Source organism: Sitophilus oryzae, unplaced genomic scaffold (assembly GCF_002938485.1).
Source record: "Sitophilus oryzae breed Bouriz unplaced genomic scaffold, Soryzae_2.0 scaffold_1115_pilon_pilon, whole genome shotgun sequence".
NCBI lineage: Eukaryota > Metazoa > Arthropoda > Insecta > Coleoptera > Curculionidae > Sitophilus > Sitophilus oryzae.
Genome location: NW_022145744.1, coordinates 210,473 through 236,184, shown reverse-complemented (window position 1 = coordinate 236,184; position 25,712 = coordinate 210,473). Strand labels below are relative to the sequence as shown.

Here is a 25,712-nt window from a genome sequence, read left to right as displayed (position 1 = left end):
CAACATTTTAATGAACAGTGCTTTCCATAAAATCAATAAAATAAAAAAATATACGAAATAATATACGAGCCCTAACAACTATATGTTGGGACAAGGTCATATTTTGGAATTATTGCCCTGGTTTTTCAAAATAACTGAAAAATATATGTTTAATTTTTTAAATATAAACATAGCCATATATCCTAAACAACTTTACAATATTTTTATGAATTTGTAAATCAATCCATATTTACAGTAGCGGATTTTGTTCATAAAAGGACAAATTTGCTGACAACTAAATGTTGGGACAAGCATTTTTAAATACATAATGTCATCATAGCTATAAACATCATCTTTGCTATAAACGTCACAAATGTCGCAAACTGTTTACTTCAGCATTGACAGCTTGTAAGTGACTCGATGCTTTGAGTAGTGAGATTTACTGTAAGTAATTTTAATTTTTTTAATTTTCAATTTTGTTAATTTAATTTAAAGTAATGGTCCGTGGAAAAGCTACAAATCAAAAACTACGCAAAATTATCATTCGTCAATAGAGTACGGGAAAAACAATTCGAAAAATTTCTGATGATTTAAGTATTCCAAAAACCACGGTCTTTAATATAATAAAAAAAATACGGCGAATCTGCCAATGTAGACGTTAGAGGTAAAAGTTCGGGAAGGCCAAAAGTTGTATCTCAAAGAGATTTACGGAATTTAGTAAAGATTTGCAAGTCTGCGAGAAGAAGTACTCTTCGCGAAGTAACAGTTAAATGGAATACTGTAACTGGTTTAAATATATCAAGAGAATGTTGCCGAAAATATATCCACAAATGCGGTCTGGGGTTTTACAAGGAAAACTTTATTTTGTGTGGAAAATCAATTACCTGAAGATTATTGATACAAATTCTTATTTAGGCCAAAGAAAAACCGCTACTGGCACAAATTCAAAAGGAAAATCGCTACAATTGGGCAAAATCTAAATTATCGTGGACACAAAATGATTGGAATAAGGTCATATTTAGCGATGAGTCTAAATTTGATGTTTGCGTTGGAGATCATCGAAAACGAATAATACGAAATAAAGCAGAAGCCTTTCATAAAGATTGCTTAAAGAGGGTTGTTAAACTTCCTAAGGGGATTATGGTTTGGGGTTGCATGTCAGCAAACTGCAGGAAATTCGGGATAATTTTTCTCCTCAAATGTGCCAATCTTTGGTAAATACAATGCCATTAAGAGTTCAGGCAGTTGTTAACGCGAAAGGTGATGTAACTCCGTATTAAACAAATTTCTTGTTGTGCTGTCCCAATATATAGTTGTCAGCAAATTTGGCTTGATATTGGCAAAATAAGCTGTTACCTCAAGTGATTTGTTTGCAAAGTTATAAAAATATAGTAAAATTGTCTAGATCATATTGTAATGTTTGAATTTAGAATAATAAACAAAATAAATTGAGTCGTTTTAACAAATTACTATTTTTATTGCAAAAAAAGACCTTGTCTCAACATATAGTTGTTAGGGCTCGTCCTGGACACAAACGGTACATTGTGAGACAGGAAATTGTAGAGAGAAACAAGCCCTATAACATAGGATACAACATTTTAATGAACAGTGCTTTCCATAAAATCAATAAAATGAAAAATATACGAAATAAAATAAATGTACCGATTTCTTTCGAAAATCGACATCTATGAAACTATGATCCCTTCCCCGATACAAACGGTACATTGTGAGACAGGAAATTGTAGAGAGAAACAAGCCCTATAACATATGATGCAACATTTTAATGAACAGTGCTTTCCATAAAATCAATAAAATGAAAAATATACGAAATAATATACATGTACTGATTTCTTTCGAAAATCGACAACTATGAAACTATGATTCCCCTTTCTGGACACAAACGGTACATTGTGAGACAGGAAATTGCAGTCCATTGTCTCCATTTTCCCCACAGAATCTGCACTCACCGTTATTTCTTAGCTGCAATCTATTGAGGTGTTCGTTGAGGAGACAGTGTCCTGTTAAGGTAAGCGCGCATTTGTTCGCACCGAACGCAACGGACGCATCGGACGAATCGCAATATATTTGTTATCATCGCATATTATATTCGGATTTTCTTCCCGCATTTTCATTTTAGTGCAATCCTCGAAGCGGGCTAATACGAAACTTCTGTTTTTCACGTTCGCTTCCCAAATTTAAAACGATAGTTTCTGATGAAGAATTATTATTTGCAATTGCATGTGGCATTTGAAGAGGAAGAGCAAAGGAACAAGGAAAAAAAAACGAATTTGGGTCCATAATATAAATATGAACCGTATTTTTAAAAAGATGTTAAACTGATTTTTCTGCTGTTTAAATATACCTCTTTGTTAAAGATTTATTCTATTATATTGCGTCTACGTACCTGGTTGTTTCATTATCTGCCCAATTTCCTCCCATATATTTTGGCGTCCTTGCTGATTACTGTACTATTTGTTTTTCAAATTATAAAGTTCATTTTATTGTTGCACTAAACTTTTAGGCGCCTGCTCAGAATAACGTTAAAAACAAATCAAATTCTGCAAGTCGATTCCTGTTTACATCGCGCATTGCATCGAATTTGCAAATGACGTCATCCGCACGCATCGTATATACGGATTTAATTCTTTTCTAATAATTCTGAACGGATTTCCGTGTCTACGATGCGTCCGATACGTATGTATGTGCGTTGTCTCATTTAAAATAATGCAAATAATAATTTTCGTCCGTTCCGTGTGTCCGATACGTCCGTCCGATGCGAATAAATGCGCGTTTACCATTTGGATACCCCGTGACAATCCGCAGATTGTTCTTACTTAAATCTAGAAAAATCTTTGATTGACTTTGAGTCTTAAATAAGTACAGTATTATATCTGTTTTACAGTGCTACAATTACAAATTTATTACAGTTTTATATAAAAAAATATATTATATAAAGCCGATCCACGTTTGAGGACAACTGTTTCTTTTTTTCGAACTTGAACCTCGGTTGATTGTTATGCAACGCCAGACATCGGAAGTATCAAACGCTTCCTCTCGGTCAATATACCTTCCTAAAGACAGCTGTCTATGCCCACCGACATTATAACAGTAAACATAGTACAGGAATATATTATAAAAGCTTAGAGCTCGTGTTTTCATATCACATTTGAACAAGAATATAATATTAAGGAATCAAGCTTTTTTGGAAGTGTTTGATTTGGGCTCTGGGAGTAAAAATTCAAACCCGTATCGCACGAACTAACGAGATGTCATTATAATAAACTTGATACTCTACTCGTTAGAAAGTAAATTTTCATGCATATTTTCATCGACAGGTTTGTAGCTTTTTAGCGATAGATTTGCTAGCTCAGAATTGAATTTATTAGAGTTAAGCAACTCGCATTTTCATTGGAGGACCTTGATTTTATGACCAAGTTGAATTACTTATAGAAATTTATTAAATAAACCCATAGACATACCTATATAAAAGACACACTAAACATAAAATTGATTTGTTTTGATCCAACACATACAAGCAAAATGTACACAAACCGTTTATTTTACAGTTTGATTCGATGTCCGAGAATGAACCTATTTTTTTCTGAATTCAGCAACAATCAGCGTTCAATAAACGCGTGACAGGATATTGTAAACGGGGCCTTAGCCGTATTCCATTCCGGTCGTACCGTTTTTATGAATGTATTGTCCGTACTATCAATTAAAAATTATAAGTTACCGAGATGCCAAATTGGAAGTCGTTCGTCACGGTGTACTATACGTGAACTGACTTTTAATCTGTGGTCATTAATAAAATAAAGAAACACGTGTTTAGTGTTATTCAGAAGGATACTGGTAGGTTTAATGTGTATAGGATAGTTTATAACAGTGATCGGCTTCAAACTTTCGTTCGATATTCATATTCATTTTATTGTTTCTCGTATTTTTATCATTATACTTATTTATATCGATTATTTTAATTGATCTTTTCGCAATTCATCCCATCCGTCCATTTGTTATTTATAATACTGTGTCTTTATTAATTCTAACAAATTTATCTTGCGCCTGGTAAATAATCATCGCCATACGCGACCTTTGTCGTATTGTTTTGAAACGGAATTAGTACGGTACTAATTTTGGAAATTACATATTCGTTTAGTTTTTGTACGTATCTGAATATACAGAGTGTCCCAAATTATAAAATTATTAGTAAGTGAACTCGGAACCACAACATATTAGGTCTGTTTTGACTTGGACCAAAATTAAAAACATAAAAACTACGAAAAAATATTAGTGTCTTCTTTAAAAGCGAATATCTTCAACAAAAATAAAGCTACTGAGATGAACCAAAAAACAAACTATCGTTAAAGGACATACCAAGATGATAAAATTATTTCTAAATTCCTTGCTGTCTTATAATATTCCACAGGGCGGGCGTTCCAAACTTTCACCAAAATAACAAAATTTTGTGTTGCCTCGTATAATTCACAGATGAAAACTGTAGTTTTTAGATTAGAAAGAGATGCTAAAAAGTCAAATAATTTAGCTTCAAATTGCTTAAAAGTTCACCAAAATCCGTCCACTAGTACACAATATACGAGGCTTTAAAATACATCGAAATTTTAAGGTGACTGTTTTTCGTGCAGGTTAGTGTAGAATAGGCAATATTGTTTATTTTCTGCAAATAAATCACTCTGTATATTGTTTTAAATCGACTAATGGCCGTCCAATAAGCAATATATCTCAAGATGTACGTACATTAAAGCGGGAATTATATCGAAGTTTTCAGAAAAAAAAAATATAGCAGGCCACCCAATACGAGCGATTCACTTCGAGGAACAATCGCGATAACCTCATATTTGAACCGAACAAAACGACCGTTATATTTAATTAATATATAATATTATTTTCAATTATTAATTTTGAAATAGCCGAGGAAACAGCTATTCTTTGTTAATCGGATTTATTAAGACATCTGTCTGAAGAGATAAACTTTTTTTAATTAAAATTCTTTGTTAGATTTAATAAATTTAATCTAATCTTTTTAGAGTAATGTAGATTCTAAAAGATTCTAATACTGTTGTTGCTGAGGTATGTTCTTGCTGCAAATCGGTCTTCAACAGGAAATGTAAAAAGCTACTGACATTTCTACGTGTCGACTTCGAGCCACTTCCGCTTCCAGGTCGCTGCTTACGTTTACACACACTCGTACATCTTCCACATGATGAATAATAATATAATATAATAAAGAGATATGTATTTTTTACCTTTTTCCCGTCAAGTGTGAACTGTTACATAACTGTCGAGGTGAAATATTACTCCATTGTGTCGCTTGAAGAAGGAAGTCGACAACAGCAAGGTTATAAAGCAGCTAATTTATTTTATTTTATTGTATGAAAAATTCTTATTAGTTAAAGAAAATAGTCGCGTGCTATTATAGATAGTCCAAATATACACTTGCGTGCATAGAAATCGGCCCAAGGCAAAATTTTAAAGTTAACTATATATTTTTTAGAATCTATTTGTCAGATTAAGAAAAAATACATGCTGTTTGAAAGACAATTTCATATTCTTTAAAAAGAGTTTAGAGTCTAGACTCTAAACTCTAGACTAAAAGTTTAGACTCATATTAAAGCATGCTAAATTGTCTTTGAAACAGCTCATATTTTTTACTTGCCATGATAAATAGATTCTAAAAAACACAGTTGAAACCAAAAGTTCACAGTGGGCCGATTTCTATGCACGTTAGTTTATTATTTGCTGTAATTTCTTTACAACCTGTTCTCGATGCCAATTTTTGTCTTATTTTTGCTATCCGGATGATTTATGTTGTTTTAAATACTCTTGAAACTTACAGGTTGTTCATTTCATTAAAACTGTCTTAATTTTGTACTTTTATCCAGTCGTCTGTATTTTGGAACTGATTGCTTTATAGTAAAAAACTCTGCTTCCTCTATGTAAGTAGACTAAGGTTTGGTTTGGATTTTGATAAAGGATGATAGGATAAAAAAGAGGTACAGGTGCAACATTTTGTGAAACATTGCCCAAATGTCTAGAGTTTACGAAAAAGTTATGGTCTTTCTTCCTTCCTTTATAATATTTATACACAAAACTTGTTAAAACAAAACAAACCATTATACAGTACTTAAATATTTCTTCATTTTCTTTTCTGTACAAACGAGTAGTGGAAGACATAGATTAACAATTTTTTAAAGCGTTTTGAGTTTGGTATGTAAAAAAAGAGGACTTTTTCAATACGTGAGAGAAAAGAGGACAGTGAGATCAAAAAGAGGACTGTCCTCTGGAATAGAGGACGGTTGGCAACTCTAAAGTAGACCATATCATCGTTTTCCACATAAAGTATCATAACTAACAAAGAAACGGCCTCAAAAACAGCAGAGGAATGACAATCGATGCTAATTTTGGCCAGGTCAATCTCTAGACTAGCAGTCAAGCAGCACTAAAAGCGACTCAACTCAACAACTCATCCGTCTTCTATTTCCAGTCTCCATTGGTCTCTGTATGTCCAGAGGTTTTCTTCTAGTCCTCTTGTTCTGATGTCCCCGTCTATTCCTACTCTCCAATTCCGTCTAGGTCTCCCTCTCTTTCTATACCTGGTAGTGTCCAATTATCCTTCTGTTATTCTCTGTTTAACGCCCATGATGTTCTGAATTCTCCCATTTCTTACTCTATCCAGTTTCGATTTCTCAAAAGTCCATTTCTGTAGCTTCGAGTTACTTAAGGTTTTTTCTTTCAAAGGCCATACCTCACTACCATAACTAATGATGCTTTTAACTATGCTGCTATAAATTTTGTGTTTGTTTCGTTTTGATACTGCCTTGATCTCATAGAATAATGTTGAGTTGTCTAATTGCTTGTCTTCTCTGGTTGTTTCTACACTTAATTTCTTCATCAAGGCTACCATCGTTGGTAATGTGCATGCCGAGATATTTATATTTTTGGCAGTGTTTTATCTCTTGCTGTTGCTGTTTCTAGGATTAAGTTCTGTTGTTCGCCCCCGATAGATAGAGAACTAACCTCTGTAAAACCGTCTCAGAACCAGGCTTTTCCTCCTCAAGAAAGCCTGTAATATGTAGAGTTTCTCTGAACTGTATTAGACAATGAAACATATAATTTCAACAAAAATAAGTACATTGAAATCAACGCCTCAAAGCTCACGAATCACAAAGTAAACAGTAAAATTACGTTTTTCGTGATGGCAGATCTTCGTCAAACCGAGAAAAGACTTGGAATTATCTTCGACTTGCGATCACGACCACAGAGAACGTCTCCTCCTCGTTTCCCCCCTTTCACCGTATACAGGCACGTCGTAAGTGTGAGCCTGTATATGTAGATTTAGTGTTATTGGCCGGGTGATTGATTTCGGAGAGGCCGACGGCGCGGATTACCGCTACGGCCGCCATAAATCTACGATTAACTACCGGTTACCGGTAATCGCCTAATGGATTTTCAAGTTTAACTGCATCGTGGCAACGTTGCGGATCCCCTTCTACCACTAAACACCCAGCGTTGTCCGTAGAGGAGTGATAGAGATGCATCAGGCGTTTCTAAACGGTTTAGAGAGGGATATGGTACTAATAGAAAGTGTACCTACTCCTATAGTCAGTAATAGTAAGTAAATATAGAAGAATTAACTCAGAGTTTTGTTTATACAGGGTGCTACAAAATCGGAGTACGAGCAATGGTATCTCGGTAACCCCAACAAACATGGTTAAAAATTGGGTCAAAGTTGCGCTTTGGGATGTTCATCAAGATGCCATCAAAAAAGTTTTAAACATTTCAAAATTTTTATAAGAGCGATTTTCACAAATCTACGATTTGTCAGCTTTCATGGAACACAGGCACAGAATAGATTTTAACAACGCCAAAATTATAATGAAAGAAGCGATAGCCTCTATAAAAGAAAATAAAAGAAGCTTTTTTAATACAATCTAATAAAAATAAATGTATTGCTCATGCATCTGTAGATGTTAGTAATGTATGGCAATCGCTTCTTTGATTTTAAAGAACATAACATACGTAAAAATTAAAAACAAATTAAAAATAATCATACAGAAAGTTTGAGGCTTTTTGGTTTTACCTTATTAAGTAATTGTTAATTTTGAAGGTTAACTTGATATAAAGTCATTTTAACAGAACGTCAACAGTTTTTGTAGACGTATCTGTTTAAAAAAAACTAAAGTGTTCTCGAACAGTGCATTTAAATATTTTAAATAGTTTTTTTTCTTTTTTCTTTGTATTTTTTTTTGCTTCCGATGATGGAAAGAGATAAATTTTCCGAAAAGTTAAGCATCTGTTTTGTTCGTTAGGCAAATTTGTTTATCTGTAAACCAAACTGCTGACAAATTTTCTTGCAGTGGCGAAATACCCATAGAGGATTTTTTTGGAGAGGTGAATCCTCACTTTTTTTCGATTGTGAAAATTAGTAAAAGACTCAAATACACAAAAAAAGAACAAAGTCAAAAGTTCAAACGAAATTATCATTTACAACAAGACCTTTTCTTTAATTTATCGTGTTCCTAATTAACGAAACTAATTAAATAAATTTTCTATCACGCTTTAACACCATCCCGTTTTTTCCCAAAACCGATCACCGTGTTCGTGTGGAACAAACCATAATAATTCACGAAGTTCATGTGTGAGGTCCAACGTTCCATAACGACAGACAAAGACAGACGTATAGCTCTAGACAGAGAGGCGGGAGGAAAGAGAACGCATAATCATGTTCAATAAAATAATAATTGTGTAATTAGCGATCTTTTATCGCCATGGCAAATATCAATTACCAGTCGGTTTTGTCGAGCTGGCTGTGGCCGGTCGTATTGTTTACAAGGAACATTGTTGTTAATTATTGTCGTTGAGCGGACTGTCACGGAGGTCCGGCGGCCATGGCAGTATACACAGCGAATCGAAATCTTTATAACTATAAAATAAATAATATTTGATTTTTTTGTGCCTAAAAATGACTATTTGGGCTATCAAATCCTCAATTTGACGCAGCCAATTAAGTGATCTTCATCTTATAGTCTCAGGGCTTTGACAAAAGTTCTAAGTTCTAGTATCTAAGACGGGTTTGCAGAGGTTAGTTCTCTATCTCCGATAGTAGTCGTACCAAAGTTTATGGCACGAATGATTGTCGTCTCGGCGCACTCAATGCTTAAAAGTCTATTACCACAGCTTAAAGAATATAAATATATCAGTTGGCCCACTCTTCGCCCGTATCAAAATTCCTCCCGCCGCTCCCCGCCTGTCTTGTAGTAGACTTGGGTCAGTCTACATCCGTTGCTCGACGTGTACACAGCGTTCCAAGTTTATTTTAGTTTTGTTTTCGGTCCGACGCATAGGGTGAACCAATATATATTTATATTCTTTAAACTGTGCTATTACGCTGTACTTTGGGGTCTGCATGTTTGCAGAGCTTCAGCATTTACCATAAAATAGCGACTAATTTGTTACAAAACCATATAAATTATATATCACTGTAATCACAAAACTTCAATCTCCCAAGTAGCATTTGGACGTTATCTAACGTCGGGTATACGTCGTGTTCAATAAACCCGACGTCGTGTACCAACGTCGGTTCGACCGCCTGACGACCCTTATTTGCACCTAAATGGGGAATACAGATTCGGGTCGCCTCGACGTCGCGTCGGTATCTGACCTAATAGGGAATGTAATTCTACCAATTACCAACCTCATATTACGTTGGATTTTAGTTACTTAAAATTCGTCGCTAAGCACTTACGTTACTTTTGGTTTCATAGTCGCTACCAAGAATACATAAAAACCTAACCAAACTACCTAATTACAAATGGATTCATAATAACTCCTCGAATATAACTATAAGTGCCTACCTAATTTCATATTATAATAATTCTGAATCATTAATCCAGACATCACTTTGTCAATGGAAGTCACTTTTTTGATATATCTGATTAAAATACTCCGGAAAACAACGAGCGCCTTCAAAATTACGTAGATTTATGAAATAAAAATATCTATAAAAAAGTAACTCGCAAAATATTTTTTTTTATTTTCTAGCTGGTTTAATCATAAAACTGTACTGTGGTTCCCTCCAAAATCAACCTTATCAATATTATTCTACTAGAAATTGGAATGTGAATATAAATTTTAAAATCAAAAAACGATTTTAAAATGGCTGACAATCTGATACTTGTTAAGAATGTCGGATTTCTGTGTCCGACTTAATATGAACTACCAATATACCAATTCCGACCGGGTCTCCAACATTAGTCGTCTCACACGACCGAAGTCATCAAACCGGACGACCGACAATCGTATTATGACGTATATTATTCCAACGTACGCCACGTAACCTCACTTTGCGTATCAATGATTCGTGGATTTGTGCAACTATATTTTAGTTTTTGTTTTCTCCTTAAAAAAATGGGCAGCCACTTTTTTAAGATAGTATATATACAAAATTTAAAAGAATTGGAACCAGTACCTCACATGTGGGAGGAGGATGGGGTCTGCTGGTTTCCTAAACTTAAAAATGAAATTAAGATGCACCTGTGTAATGCAGCATTTCTTCCGGATAAAAAACATTCGTGGGTGGAGGCAAGATATCACTACTACTATTATTATTTTGCAAAAGCCTCGACCTCTTTCTGTAAGATGTAGATGAATGTCTAAATGCCTTTTTAGTGTTTCTTTAGGCATAATAAAAAAAAACATGTTTGTTTACAAAAACTTTTTATTAGGTTATGTTCATGATGTTCATTAGGCCGCAAATGCTACTTAATGGGTTGTATTAACGGACGTAAATAGAGATACGTAAATGAGGTTATAAATATGAACATAAAATACAACAAAATATAATTGGACGTTACTTTAGGGATTATCAGTGAGACGTATCCTATTCGGACAACGGGTAGACGTCGGGCTAGTTCAAGTATATGTACGTCGTGCAAGCCAACGTGGGAACGACGTTGGGAAATTAATAAAAATGGTACGTTGTTATTTTGTACGTCGACAGATCGTTGGATTTACCGACTCGGATCCAACGACGTCGCTTTTGTAATAGGAAAGCGACGTCACCGGTCGTATCACCAGCATCCGACCTAAATTTGCACAAAGTCTGACGTCGCTTCAGGTCAGATTTAGTTCGAAGTCAGATAGATGCTACTTGGGCTATTTCCGTATTGTAACGGAATTTTAAATTATGTCTTTATTTTCGAGAAAATTTAGTCCAAACTTAAGGAATATTTTGTTGATGATTGACCATCAAAATCTTAAAAATAAAGAAGTTGTCTAAAAATGTGCTACAATACGGATATAGTATAATCCTTTATCTTTAATTTCCTTCTTCATTTGTGTAAAAATACCTAGTCAGTTTTACATAAAACGTTAAATGCCTAACGCTTATTTTGCTACTTTTTCGGACTCATAAGTGTTCTGGTGTTTCCCCATTTTACTGAGTTGTTCATTGAGGAGATAGTGTAGTGTCCGGTTAAAGTAAAAAAAAACTAAAGAACCACGATAGTGTAGAACCAGAGACATCTGTACATTCAATTATGCTGAAAAATAATATGCTAATATGATTACTTTAGAGGATAGACACCACACCTTTTCTCGTTATTAAAAAAATGTCAAAACAATGATGGATAGGTTATTATTACATAATCAGGGTGTACAGCAAAGGGGTGATAAATACACAGGGTCTTACAAAAAAAGAACTTATTAGTTCCGATCCTCTGATATGATGAGATTTTAAGTATGAGAATCATGGGAAATGGTGTGTGAAAAACGTAAAATTTCACCGTTAATCTATACATCAAAACAAAGTGAATGTTGTAGTCTTTAGTACCTAATGTTATTTGGATCTTTACCTGTGAAGTCAATATCAAATGGGGCGAAAGACTGTCGTAGCTTTGACAGTCAGTCGTGATTTTATTATAAAATTATACAAGGTGTTAAAAAAAAATCCTGGGGTGTCCCGAAAAAATTACAGCCCTCGGAAGGTTAAATAAAAATAATATATTTTGTTTATTTTTAAGAACAATGGTAAACCGTTTTGTTAAACATTAAATAATAATGGTTAGAATATTTCCTTAAACTTTAAGGTTTCTTGATGTAAATATATTATAAAATTATTTTTATTAGAATTAAATCTTTTAAAAAACGAAGAAATTTTTAACGCTGTCACTGTTCAAAAACCTATTCATTCTATCGTGTTTCTTTTTTTTCAACCAAACTCGATAAAAATCCGTACACTATAGCCTCTATTAAACGAAAAATAAGTAAAAAAACAATCTGCATGGACCATGTACAATGCTATCAAGCCCCCGTCCACTACTCTCTATATACAGCATTTGGAAAAAAGCAAAACAAAAAGGAAAAAAAAAACTTGTCGGCCATTTTCCGGATTGAACAATGCGAAACCAGTCACTGGCTTGTCGAGGAAAATCTAAAAGAGTTTTCGCATTGGTTTTCCGGAGTTTTTTACCATTTTACAATAACCTATCAGAATACACTCCTTTTTTTCCATAGCAACAACTGTTAAAATTGCCTTATATCTATCAAAAATAGTAGATAAAATAGTACTTTAACCGCAAAGGTAGATTAAATGATACTTTAACAGCGAGGAAAGGTTAAAAACTTTATTTCTTCTCGCACGTTTTTCAACTGCTTTCATTTTTGAAAATTTTTGTATTCCCTTTCATAAGTTATTCGGGATTTACTCGCTATGGAAAAAAATATTGTTTTATACACGACGATAAAATACCATCTAAGTATGTAATATTTGAGGGGTGGTTTCACCCCCTTGGAACTGGAATTTCGAAAAATCCCTTTGTATCGAACCTCTACACCTTAGAATCAACCTGTATGCCAAAATTGAGCTTCTTACGTTGAGTGGTTTGAGCAGGATCGTGATTAATCAGTGAGTCAGTCAATCACTTAAGGATTTTATATATTAGTATCAAAGACATTATAAAGATAGACCGAACATCTCATTCATAAATACTCGTTGGAAGTGTATCAAACATTCCAATGTGTCAAACAAGGACGGAAGAGACAGAGAAGTCTAAAATTTCCGACCCCGGCAACTAGGCGCATTTGGATTGTTCTAAGGAATTTAATTAGTAAAGTAAATGTAAAGTAATTAGTAAAATTTTTATTCCATATTAATATACTACGTTAACACTTTTTCGTCAGATGAGTTTTGCTATAAGGTCTAATATAATAATATAATTAATATCCCATATATACTTATGTTGAAACGTTAGTAGGTAGTTTTCGAAAATCGCTCCAACGTCGATTTTCAATTTAAACTTTCAGTTACTTCTATATAAACACTCAGTTACTTTTGAATACTTACAGGGTGACTCAGGCTTCCGAAACAGTTCTATATTAGGTTTGTGGTTGGTGACTTTTCTTTCAATTTTTTTTTTCAGAATATGGAGGCAATGGTAAAGCACATTTCAGGCATTTTTGTAAACATAGGTGGCCGGAACATATTTTCAAACTAAAGTTGTAGATTTGCCGTTAAATTTCCATTCCAGAAATACCTAGGGTTGGCACCTGTCCTTTTTTGAAAAGGACAGTCCTTTTTTGGAATAACTTGTCCTTTTGACTTTTTTTGACTTAAAAAGATGAACTTGTAATAACAGAAATCTTGTAAAATGTAACAGTTATTTAATCTTGTATTATTAATAACTTCCTATACCTAAAATCAATATTTAATGAGAAAATTGTGTTTTTTTGAAAATATAAGACAAGATTTGACTTTCGGTCTTCTTCTTGTATTATGATGGCTCTGATACGAGGCAATTACCTTTTAGTCTCTCAATAGAAGGCATTTATCATTAAAAGTATCAAATCTGTGTGCTACAGTATGGGATTTCTGTCGCATAATAATGAATATTACGTTTATTTACAAACCCATTACTTTTAAAGGTAGCTTCATCAGACAATCAAATTTTAGTTAAATGTCTCAATCTTTATGAACTGTATTAAGCATATGTATTGCGGTTTGAATCACCCTGTATGTTGACAAAAATATTTTGAAAATGTGCGTTATAATGGCCCCCATCTTATGTAAAAAATTGAAATAAAAATCACAAACCAAAAACGTAATAGGTAAAAAGCTTTTTTGGAGGCTTGGGTCACTCTGTATATAGGTATGTATAAAACTAGTAGCCTAAAAATTATTTACAGTTCGTCCCATTCTAAAAAAAAAGGTAAACATACCGTACAAATAACTCTAGGAAGAGGTATTTGTACGGTGGTAAAAAATTGTCTAAACAAGGCCGAAGGGGCAGATATAATAAAGCAGTAAAATGTAAAAAAGGTCGGGTAAACACCTTTGTTTATTTGTTGAGCAAAATTCCTTTATTTACGATATTTAGAATATCGTATATAATGACCAAAATATGACACAATTTTAAGAAAAAAAATGTCACTTTCTGGCTTATAATAAAGTTTTAAATGCAACGTTTATATTCAAATTTGTTATGATCTACAACAGTTAGGTAGTAATTGAGACGAATTATAATTCAATTACCGGGTACTACGTTCTTGTTTTAGTAAATCAAAATTCAACAAATATAATTAGAAATTATTTTAATTGTAAGGATATCCCTTGTGGGACGCCTATGTACAATTACGACGGAAATTTGTACCTACCTGTGAAAAGACAAATTCGGGTAATTTGAGCTTATTTTTCCACACACTTGACACTGTCGTACCATATTGAAAATTCGCAGATTCAAAAGTACGTTAAACAAAAACAAAAACAAAACTACTGAAAAACACTGAAAAGTTCACTTCGGACTTGATTCCGACTTCAAACACACCGTAAGCTAAACGTAGTACGCTATAACGGACCAAGGGCCGTCGCGAGGGGTGGTGGGACGGACGGCTCATTTTCATTCTGGAAGACTAGCAGCGACGTTGCCAATAGTTCTAGATGTTTCAGCACATTAAACAGTAAACATGTCCTTTAATAGTAATGTATATATGTTCTGGTTAATAACATATTATTACGCATGCTTCTTTAAAAATAAACTATTAATTTAATTAAGAAATTGAGATTTATTGATATCCGGTGAAGGTTTTAAAGTCACCTTTTCTGCAAATCAAACTAAGTAGATAGGCGCAAATTTGAGATGTGGCAATGTCGCCTTCTCTATCTCAGTTGGTTTTTACAGTACGTAGTCAACCTCCAATTGTTTGATCGGGTTAAAATGCCCAATGTGATATCTGTTCTTCCTAAATCTATGATTAGTATAGATTTATAATAAAAAACAAAACATATTTTATATTAAACGATGATATAACAAAGTTAGTGCTAAATCCCCCCTTACTTTTCATTCACTGATAAAAAGGTAAGGGTGGCAAACTGACACGCCGTGAATATCGGCAAATAAATCGATGGGGTTGGATGCGATAGGAAGAGGGGACGATAAGGGGTGAGAGGGGGGACGTCCCCAAAGTAACGGAAGGGAGAGGGAATCCTCCAGATAGGAAATTAATAAAGCTGTCAAGTTTATATCGCTAGAACGGTTCAATCCGGCTGAGCTAGCGTCAGATTGCGGGGGATGATCGGCGTCATCGGCATCCCCCCTTATTTGTTTTGGACCCTTTATATACAGTGTTTTTGTTTGGACGGTTTTAAAATGGTATTTTCTGAATTTTGATATTTTTTTCCGACGTTATCGAATTATAATTATATGAAATAATTTTCAGAAATTTATTTTGACAAAGAATAAAGAAAAAAAAACTATTTAAAATATTTAAACTCAACTATTCGAGAACACTTTAGCTTTTTAAAACAGATACGTCTACAAAAACCGTTGACGTTCTGTTAAAATGACATTATATTATGAAGTTAAACTTCAAAATTAACAATTACTACCTGATAACAATAATTACTTAATAAGGTAAAATCAAAAAGCCCCAAATTTTCTGTATGATTATTTTTAATTTTTACGTACGTATGTTATGTTTATTTATGTTATGTTCTTTAAAATCAAAGAAGCGATTGCCATACATTACTAACATATACAGATGCATGAGCAATACATTTATTTTTATTAGATTGTATAAAAAAAGCCTCTTTTATTTTTCTTTTAGAGGCTATCGCTTCTTTCACTATAATTTTGGCGTTATTTAAATTTATTCTGTGTCCTGTGTCCCATGAATGCTCACAAATCTTAGATTTGTGAAAATCTCCCTTTCTTAAATAACCTTTATGTTCTTTAATTCTAACATTTAAGGGTCTATATTCATTCATTTACTCATTCTACACAGTAGACGTTTCCAAAATTCTAAAAATAATGATAGCGTGTTATTGCTAAATCTAAAACCAATTAATGCCAGCGGGACGGATGGCTGTAACAGACAAACGGTGTAAATCCGACGCGTAAACGAAACCAATAAAACAAGTTTACATAATAGAACAGATAGACGAGCGATGGAGAGGGATAAAATGGCTGAAAAGTACCACCCAAACGAATAAAATTGTTAATTCATCGCTTGTGAATTATATCATCGACATTCGACACTATTCAATGCCGGTAAATAATGAAAAGCTTTTCGACGCGTTCGGATTTGGGGGAGGGAGAAAGCATTTTTTTGGGGAGTTTTGGGGACATGGAGGGAAAAGGGAATTAATAGTGGAGAGAATCACTGGAAAATTGTAAAAAAATGGTTTTTGTAATTCTAGGATTCTGTATGTTATATTATATGTATATAATTGTGATATACAGTTCTTTTATACTTATATGATTTAAAATTACTATAATATCATCTCTCTGTATATCAGATTCAGCCCATTTAATCTGTTTATATCTCTCCATCCCCCTAGTGTCTCTGTTTTTTTTCTCTCCCTGAAACATCCCCCCGTAACGGATCCTTTTAATATTAATTTTTTCGATGGGCGTGCCTATCAGACGCATCTGCCGCCTCTGTCAAAAAGCTGTCACGGGGACAATTTGCCAACTTTTCTGTCGCGTCGTCACGTCGCGAACAAATAAGGGAGAGACAAAATCGACTTGTGTGAATATTTATTCGGATTAAATGGTTAGAATATATATTTTTTGTCTTTTATTTACTATAATATAATTTACTACAAAAATAGTATATTGTTTTATTAGGAGTAAAAATGACACTTTTTGTCGCGAGACTGTAAGTTTGGCATACAGGCGAGGCACAAAAAGTCATTTTTACTTCGAATAGAACATGCTATTTTTTCAAACGCCACAAATAATATAAGAAGATTTAAAAATCATACCTTGTATGTAATAATGTAATTATATATCGAGAAACAATGGTTACGCTCGTTAAATTTGACATTTTATGTAAGTTTAATAATATATTTTCGTACTTTTATGCTTAGGCGTAAAAGTGCTTTACTTTTAAGCCTAGGCGTAGGCGCCAAGCCTAGATCTAGGCCTAGGCGCAAAGCCTAGATCACGTCGCAAAAATTAACACTTTTGTAACGTCTGAAAAAAAAGGTATATTTTTTCAGGTATCAGAGGTAGCATAATTGTTGTAATCACTATCTGTATGACATTTATCTCAAAACTAAAAAAACACATACAAGACTTTAATAATAAATGAAGAATTTTGGAGTACAAAAAGTCCAGAGAGAACCAATAAATACTAATTTTCCATTGGTTGTTGAGCCCGAACAACTCTTCAGAGAAAAAAACTTAATTAATAGAAATTATATTTACTTTAATTTTGAATAAAAAGTTGAGAGTTACGAAAAGTTCATATTTTTTAATAACAAACACAAAAAATCCATTTTTTTTACTTTTTTGAAATTTTCTCCATGTTCCATTACGAAATTTTGTTAGCAGATTTTTCGAAACCCCTGTACACATTTTTAAAAAATCTTAAATATGTAAAAAAGACAAAATAAAATATACGTGTTTAAGCGTTTTTTCGGAAACTTGACCGTTTTTTAAATAAAAAATATTGTAATATTTGAGGGGTGGTTTCACCCCCTTGGAACTGGAATTTCGAAAAATCCCTTCGTATCGAACCTCTACACCCTAGAATCAACCTGTATGCAAAAGTTGAGCTTCTTTCGTTGAGTGGTTTGAGCAGGATCGTGATTAATCAGTGAGTGAAGAACAATCAATTTTTTTTTTTGAAATGTCAATAATAAAAAAGTTATTTCGGGCTCTTATACAGCCCATCCGGGGACATATCGTAATATAGGAGAGACCCGATCAAAAACGGACGCCAACTAATACCACCACCACCGGCACCGCCGGCAAATCACACGCCTCGAGAAAACTCGATTAATTTCGCCGGCGAAACGGAAATAATTCGCCGAATAACGCGCCAGAAAATAACTTCCTAACCCCCCTACAACCTCCCCCGTACCTCCGCGCGCCCTCCTGCCCGGCTCGGGTACGGCCCGGTGTACCATGAATCAGCCTTAAGACGTAGCTTTTTAGTCGATTGTTCACATACAATGCTGTAAACTTTAAAAAACTAAAAAAAAGCACTATCTGACAAATTTAAAAGTTTGTCAATTACTTCATTCGGGTACAATATACAGGGTGTTTCAAAACAAATGCGACAAACTTCAGGAGGTGATTCCTTGTTCAAAATAGAGGGTAGTGTGCTTTATAAACGTTGGTTCAAAAGTCAACCATTAGGGAGATATCGCGGTGCAAAGATGGCGGAAAAAATAATGTTTTTATTTTTTATCTTGAAAATGAAAAGCGATAGACTAATGAAATTTTATTGAAACACTACTGTTATAAAAACACACTTTCTGGTAATTTTCTCACTTTTTTTAAAATCAGTGGAAGGGGTTGAAATAAACTACCCCTAACGAAATTTAAAGAAAAATCTTATCAAACACATGCAAAAAAATTAATTTGGATAGCTTAGTTTGTTTAGAAACTTTTTTATCTCTTGAGTTTTTTTGATAAAACTCACCAATTTGAAATTAAAAAATAAAATGTAAAGCATTACATGTCAGGACAAAAAACATTTTTAGATAAAGAATCTAGTGGGCTGCTTTTTTTTCCACTCATTTTAAAAAAGTGAAAAAATTACCAGAAAGTGTGTTTTTATAACAGTAATGCTTCCATAAAATTTCATTAGTCTATCGTTTTTCATTTTCAAGATAAAAAATAAAAAAAAACATTATTTTTCCGCCATCTTTGTATCGCGATATCTCCCTAGTGGTTGACTTTTGACCCAACGTTTATGAAGCAAACTACCCTTTATTTTGAACAAGGAATCACCCCCTGAAGTCTTTCGCATTTGTTTTGAAACACCCTGTATAAGTTAAAAAATATCATGTTAGAAAATTGATGTATTTTTTTAATATTTTGTATTGCAATCATTGCAATTTCTTCTCTTCTTACATAAAAATGTGTATTTTGGATGGTATTCCACAAAATTTGCAGGCTGTTGAGAAAGCAGAAAACGTACAGATTCCTGAAATAAATTGAAAATAATATTTATTATATTATGTCACTTTTTAAACATGACCACTTCACTTGATGACTTGCATTTCACATGATGATCACTTCAAATATGCACACATAGTGCACACACTGTTTTTTATATTAAATAAATATTACCCCTAACAAAACTATACTATAAAGGTTATTTTTTCTATTGTTTCAGATACGGAATGGACCTTAATGGTGCCAGGAGAAAAAACGCTACAAGGGAAACAACGAGTACCTTGAAAGCGTGGTTGAACGAGCACAAAAAGAACCCTTACCCAACCAAAGGAGAGAAAATAATGTTGGCTATCATCACCAAGATGACTCTCACTCAGGTAATAAAATTTTAAAAAAATGGTCAATCAAGAAATTTTGAATGCGCGTATAAGTAAAAAAAATGAAGAAATACATTACTAAAAATTGTATTAATCAATAATAAATATTTAAAAAGTAAAAATAAATATGTAAAAATATGTAAAATTAAAAAAAACGATTAAAAAAAAGTCGCCTTGACTAGGATTCGAACCTGCCTTACTACGGCTCCAATGTCATAGCAGCGTAAAGTCCTAACGCCTTAACCACGCGGCCACCGAGGACTTGAAAGATTCTATGTAAAATTCTTACTTAAAAGATAATGTTTAGTGAAAGTACTTTTTTATTTATAACCATTTATTTAATTCTGTTTTTGGTATTTGTTTTTATAGCGGCAACATAGATACATTATCTGTAAAAATTTCAACTGTCTAGCTATAACGGTTCATAAGATAGACCTTTGTGACAGACGGACGAACGGACGGACAGCGAAGTCTTTGTAATAGGGTTCCCGTTTTTACCCTTTGGGTACGGAACCCTAAAAACTCTAAAAAGTACTATAAGACTTTTCTGTAATGTGTATAGCGACAATGACACTGAAGCGATAACAAGTACTCTAATTATCAACATTAATTATATTATTAATGCGCATACCAATTAGTACTAATTAGCCACTACACGACCTGTCAATAAAGGAAAAAAATATTAAAAATCGTTCCACGTTACGTAACGTAATGAATTTGTAATTTATTTGTCATCAAGCTCTTATCGGGCTAGTTTCTGTAATTATGAGGGTAATAAAAGTGTGATATAAACGATATTTTATACATTTCACATGGGCACTTAGTGTTTGGTAATTAATAAAAGTTAAAAAAGTATGTTAATTGGAGAATTTATGGAAAAAATGTTTTACATTTTTGTCATGTCGTTAACTTGTTATCGCAAAATTGAAATAACGAATGTAAAATTTTGTTCAATTGGTTTCCTATCTTTTACAATAACTACAAAAATGAAAACGGCAAACTTATAGATTTATTTTGTCCCATTTTGATGAGTTATAACTCTTAATACAGTCTCAGGACTTTGACAAAACGCAATATCTTGATAATTCGAAGATTGTTTTTACTTAAATCAAGGAAAATCTTTCCTGGTGATTTTTCTAGGTAGTAAGTCCTAAGAAATTTCTTGGAGTGTCTTAGACCGTTGGGGGACTCCCATTCCAGGATGGAGTCTTCCAGGTCCTTGAGTTCGGTTTTAAGTTGTTTTCCACTTGTCACTGGTTCTAACAGATTTTATTTCTTCTTTCCAGGTGTCTACATGGTTTGCAAACGCGAGAAGAAGGCTGAAGAAGGAGAATAAAATGACTTGGGAGCCAAGAAATCGGGTTGAAGATGACGATAATAACAACGACGATGATGACCAAGATAGAAAAAGCACTGATGGCAAAGACCTACTAGGTAAATCAGTTAATTCCATAGTTCAAATATTCGCCATTGAAACGTATACAGGATGTATATAATTTATATCAGTGTAATTTTGATATTTTCAGCTGCAGTTTGGTTTCGGTTGTTGAGTTCAGTTTAGTGGTTTTTCTTGGTTTATATTGTTGTTTTTTTTCATTGATATGTATTTTTTCTCATTGATGTTATTTTTTGTTTAATTTAATTATTTTGTATTGATTTTTTTTTGTGTGTAACCCACTCTGTAATTGGCGTAAGCTGTAGAGTGTTGTAGAATAAATAAATAAATAAATAAATGAATAAAATATACAGGGTGTTCCATTTAAATTAAACAAGTTATTGCCGTTTAAAGCTAGTAATTATTTAAAATAAAATTTTAGACACTCTGTATAAGGTAGTAAACATTTTATTATTGCAACACAATAACTGATCAATAACTAAAATTCAGTAAATATTTAATATTAAAAAAATTAATCCCGTTGGAGAAATGAAGCCCTTAAATTTTTACTGCAATTTCATAAAATTGAAAATATTTAAAAAACGGTAAGGTTTAAGTGTGATAAATCTTAATCAAATTTATCTTTATTTCAATGGTAGAATCTAAAAATAGAATAATATACAGGGTGTCCTATTTAAAAAAATAAAACTATAATATTTTTACTTATTTGAGTCACTCTGTATATTGTAATAATATTTTTAAATTGTACCTCTAATAGTCCTTCAACGAACTCAAAACTTACAATTTGTAAAAATCTAATCGTTTAGCTACAATACTCCGTGTCGTATGTGGTGAACAACCCTGTATAATACTATAATAAATTATCCAAATTTTGGTAGTGTGAAGTACATCAGCCTTATGTACAGTCGCCATTTTGATTCAACTCTCTCTAACTAAACTATTTACATGTCAATCATGAAATCATTAATGGTTCATACTAATATCACCCTCTCGTCGAATGCTTCTACTTAAAGCATCCAAAGACGCTTCCAGCCTAACTCTTGTCCATTTTTTCCAGATTCCAAAGACTCCGGCACAGCATCCAGCGAGGACGGCGATAGGCAACCCCATTCCCGCCTAGCCCCCGACACTGCATCAGAATGGAGCGAATCCCGACCGGATAGTGGTCCAGATAGTCCAGAAATATACGAACGACCTCCCCACCCCGCCTTCCTGCCCCCTAGAACCTCAGGGGGCAGTCCCCCTCCCCAAATCAGTCAAAGTCCCGTCACTACCAAGCCGCGCATTTGGTCTTTGGCGGATATGGCTTCGAAAGAGAGCAATGAAGTGTCTCCTGGCAGTACCATGTATTCTACGGCTTCAAGTAGGCTGATGGGGTCGTTAGGGACACGATTACCTCCTCCAGGACTTCATACAGCACCGTATGCCAGACCTCATGACTTTTACAGGAGTCTGTACGGTCCTCAACATCTTATGGCGTCACAGGGGAGTTCTCCAGATGCGAGTTTACTGGAGACGTACCAGAGGACGCTGGCAGCGCAACAGAATGCTGTTAAAACGAGTCTTTCGAGCAGCAGTTCGTCAAGTACCGGTAACCCTTTAGCTAGTTCTTCAGCTTTAAGTATTTCGACGTCCTCCAGTGGAGGACTTCCTCTAGGACTAACGCATCCTAGTAGAATGTCACCGTCCTCAACGACAAGTTCTTTGAGTTCTGCGGGAGGTGAAAGTCCTTTGAAACCGATAGCTTTGAATAAAGTTTGATGTTAACGAACTAAAAACAAATCGAAATGAACTGTATATTAGATTTTTTTCTCAATTTTTTTTGCCTATCTACCTCTCAAATTAAAAGTTGAAATGTGAATGTGATTGAATGAGAAAAAATGGTGAGAAAAAGAAGAGGTACATAAAGCAAAGAGCCGAATTTTTCTTCTTGAGATAACGTACTAGTTTTCCCTCGTGTTATAGGTTTTTATTTGGACTAAAAACTCATATCTATTTCTATGAAAGACCAAAATGGACAATACTTAAAATTAAAGTTTAAGAATGCCTTTTTTGATTTCGTAGCGGCTTGTACAATATATGTGATATATTTATCTGTTCCTTAGGTATTTTTTGAAAATATTGGCAGTCGCGTAGTGTCCTAAACACTCACACAGAAATGTACAGGGTCGGGTTGACAGATTTTTTTATAAAATATATTAGAACACATCCCTGGATGTGCTCTAAATAAATAAAAAAAATTATATTATAAACTTTTAGAGAAAAAAATTCTTCATAAAAATTTTTACTTGCTTTAAAATGGTTAATCCCGTTTATACTTCCAAATTTTTTCCTACAAATCAAAACTTTGATTGATGGTTTCCAATCTTTGATAGAAAATCATTAAAAAAATGTATAATCACCATTTCCGTAGCATTGAACCAAATAAATTTTGTACCACTTTAACATATTAAAGCAGCAAAAAAGATGACAATCAAAATTAATAATAGCCATCTTTCAAAAAAAGAAAACCTAAAAAACGCGTTTTGATTTTTGAAGTTTGCAAAAATTTCAAGTTCAAGTATATTTTCATATTTTTAAATTTTTTGGAAATTTGGAAAAATTTAAACAAAATTAACTATTTTAGATCAAGCAAAAACTTTAATGAAGATTATTCTTAAGTATTTTTCTTAAAAAATTAATAACAAAAAGATTTCTCTTGTAAAAACGATCTGGGGACATACTGTACATCAAATAAGTATCTACATTAAATTCAAAAATTCAGAAAAAATGATATTTAAGATAATAAAAAATATTTTTTTTTATAAAATTTAACATCCTGTATCTTTAAAACTATGCATTTCCGGACATATGTTTATAGGAACTTTTTTTCATACTTTTGTACAAGGAATCAAACCCTGAAAATTTTACGTGCATTTTTGAAACACCCTGTATGTCAAAATTCGCAAATAAATTTTCTTTGGTACGAAAAAATATTAACCCGGCCCTGTACTTAACCTAGTGGCTCAAAATTCGACAAAATAATTAACTTAAATCCCGATACCCGGTGCAATACATAGTATTTTTTATCGGTACGTTGATCAATCTGTCAAATTTTGATTCACAATCTCCACCAAAAAAAAACTCTCTTGTAAATATTCCGTTCTCTTTATTATTCGCCACAAAAATTCGAGAATATTCCTCCCGTTTTATGTGGCGGACAGTGTATAGCGTCGGACTGCCCGAATTTTGTCGAGCAGTATAAAAATGAACTCTAATAATTTGTATCATTGTATCTATATGTATATGTATAAACTAATAACTAATAATTTCTAGATTCTAGTAGAGTATGTTGTATTTAAAGATAAAACTATATACAGGGTGAGGTCGTGAACGGTTTTTCTTGTCTACAGAGTGATATAATTTGAAAAGTTACCAATCTGGAATATTTCTTAAAACAGAAAAAAATTCAGAGAACCTTTTCTTTGTCTATGAGAAGGTCAAAATTATTAGTTTTGTATAAAAAAAAATGTTTTGAATAATGTCTACAGGGTAAGTCAAAAAGCACCTCATTTTGGTTCTTTCTTCAAAGCCCAGATTTATCTAAGAGATATTACTGATTGCTGCTATTCAAATATTCACCCTGTATATGTGAAGCTTGTTGAGCAATGTGTCATCCTGTAATATAATAGGATACGATATTTAATAATAAAAAAGTAATCTAGATACAAACTCGTCTGTGTAAAAAAAACAAATTAAAAATATACACTTTAATTTCAGGAATTTTCTCTTAATATATATCTGTCTTTGTCTGATACACTCATGTTTGAAATGTTTATATTTTTGTTATTTTCGTTTTCGAAAATCTTCCTGTTCAGTTCAAATAAACATATCGATAAATATAGACCAGAAATGTTTTGAAAAAAATCAGTCGTATGTAAATTTTGCTGCAATAAATATATTGAACATTATAAAAAGTTGCATTTTTATTTATGTTGGGAATTTGAGAGGGAAAAATATTTTTGATACATAAGAAAATACACATATTTAAAAAAAATGTACTGACTTAAAATATACATCAGTATAATAATAAAAAAAGTTACTTCTACAATACGATCGAAAAAAAAACAGCGTCAAAAACGGCGGGGGAATGAATATTGATGGTAATTTCGGCCAGGTCATGCCGTAGATCATTTTAACGGTGTAGAAAACATTTTTTTGTCAATTCTTGACAAGTTTTATGTTAATTTTTAGTAAACGACATCTAGAGACTGAACTCGCCAAAATTATCATCGATTTTCATTTCTTAGCCATCTTTGACGCCGTTTTTTTTTCTGACGCCATCTTGACGCCGTTTTGACGTTTCGATCATACGGTATATTTCCATAAGAGGAAATGTGTTGGAAGGAGATGAGTTTACTCACTGTGATATTGCTATTATTGTTGTGCTTATTGTGACTATGTGTGTATAAAAAACAAGCCACGTTTTTTTAACTAAGTGTGATAGCATTTAGGTCTGGCCTTTAAAAAAAATCAGGTCCGTATTAAAATAAAACAAAG

General features: G+C 33.1%; 1 protein-coding gene across 1 annotated transcript; it reads left to right on the top strand.

The window, feature by feature from the left end:
* Positions 1 to 19,614: 19,614 nt before the first annotated feature.
* LOC115882803 (iroquois-class homeodomain protein IRX-5-like) lies at positions 19,615 to 25,120 on the top strand. Its single transcript, XM_030901052.1, has 3 exons — positions 19,615 to 19,777; positions 21,064 to 21,211; positions 22,231 to 25,120. Exons 1-3 carry the CDS (start codon positions 19,628 to 19,630, stop codon positions 22,932 to 22,934), a joined length of 1,002 nt encoding a protein of 333 aa, XP_030756912.1. The 5' UTR covers positions 19,615 to 19,627; the 3' UTR covers positions 22,935 to 25,120.
* Positions 25,121 to 25,712: the final 592 nt, after the last annotated feature.

Coding starts and splice junctions, on each gene's coding strand:
- LOC115882803 (XM_030901052.1), top strand. CDS start 19,628: ATGGACCTTAATGGTGCCAGGAGAAAAAACGCTACAAGGGAAACAACG. Junction 19,778..21,063: donor CCAAGATGACTCTCACTCAG/GTAATAAAATTT, acceptor TCTTCTTTCCAG/GTGTCTACATGGTTTGCAAA. Junction 21,212..22,230: donor TGATGGCAAAGACCTACTAG/GTAAATCAGTTA, acceptor CATTTTTTCCAG/ATTCCAAAGACTCCGGCACA.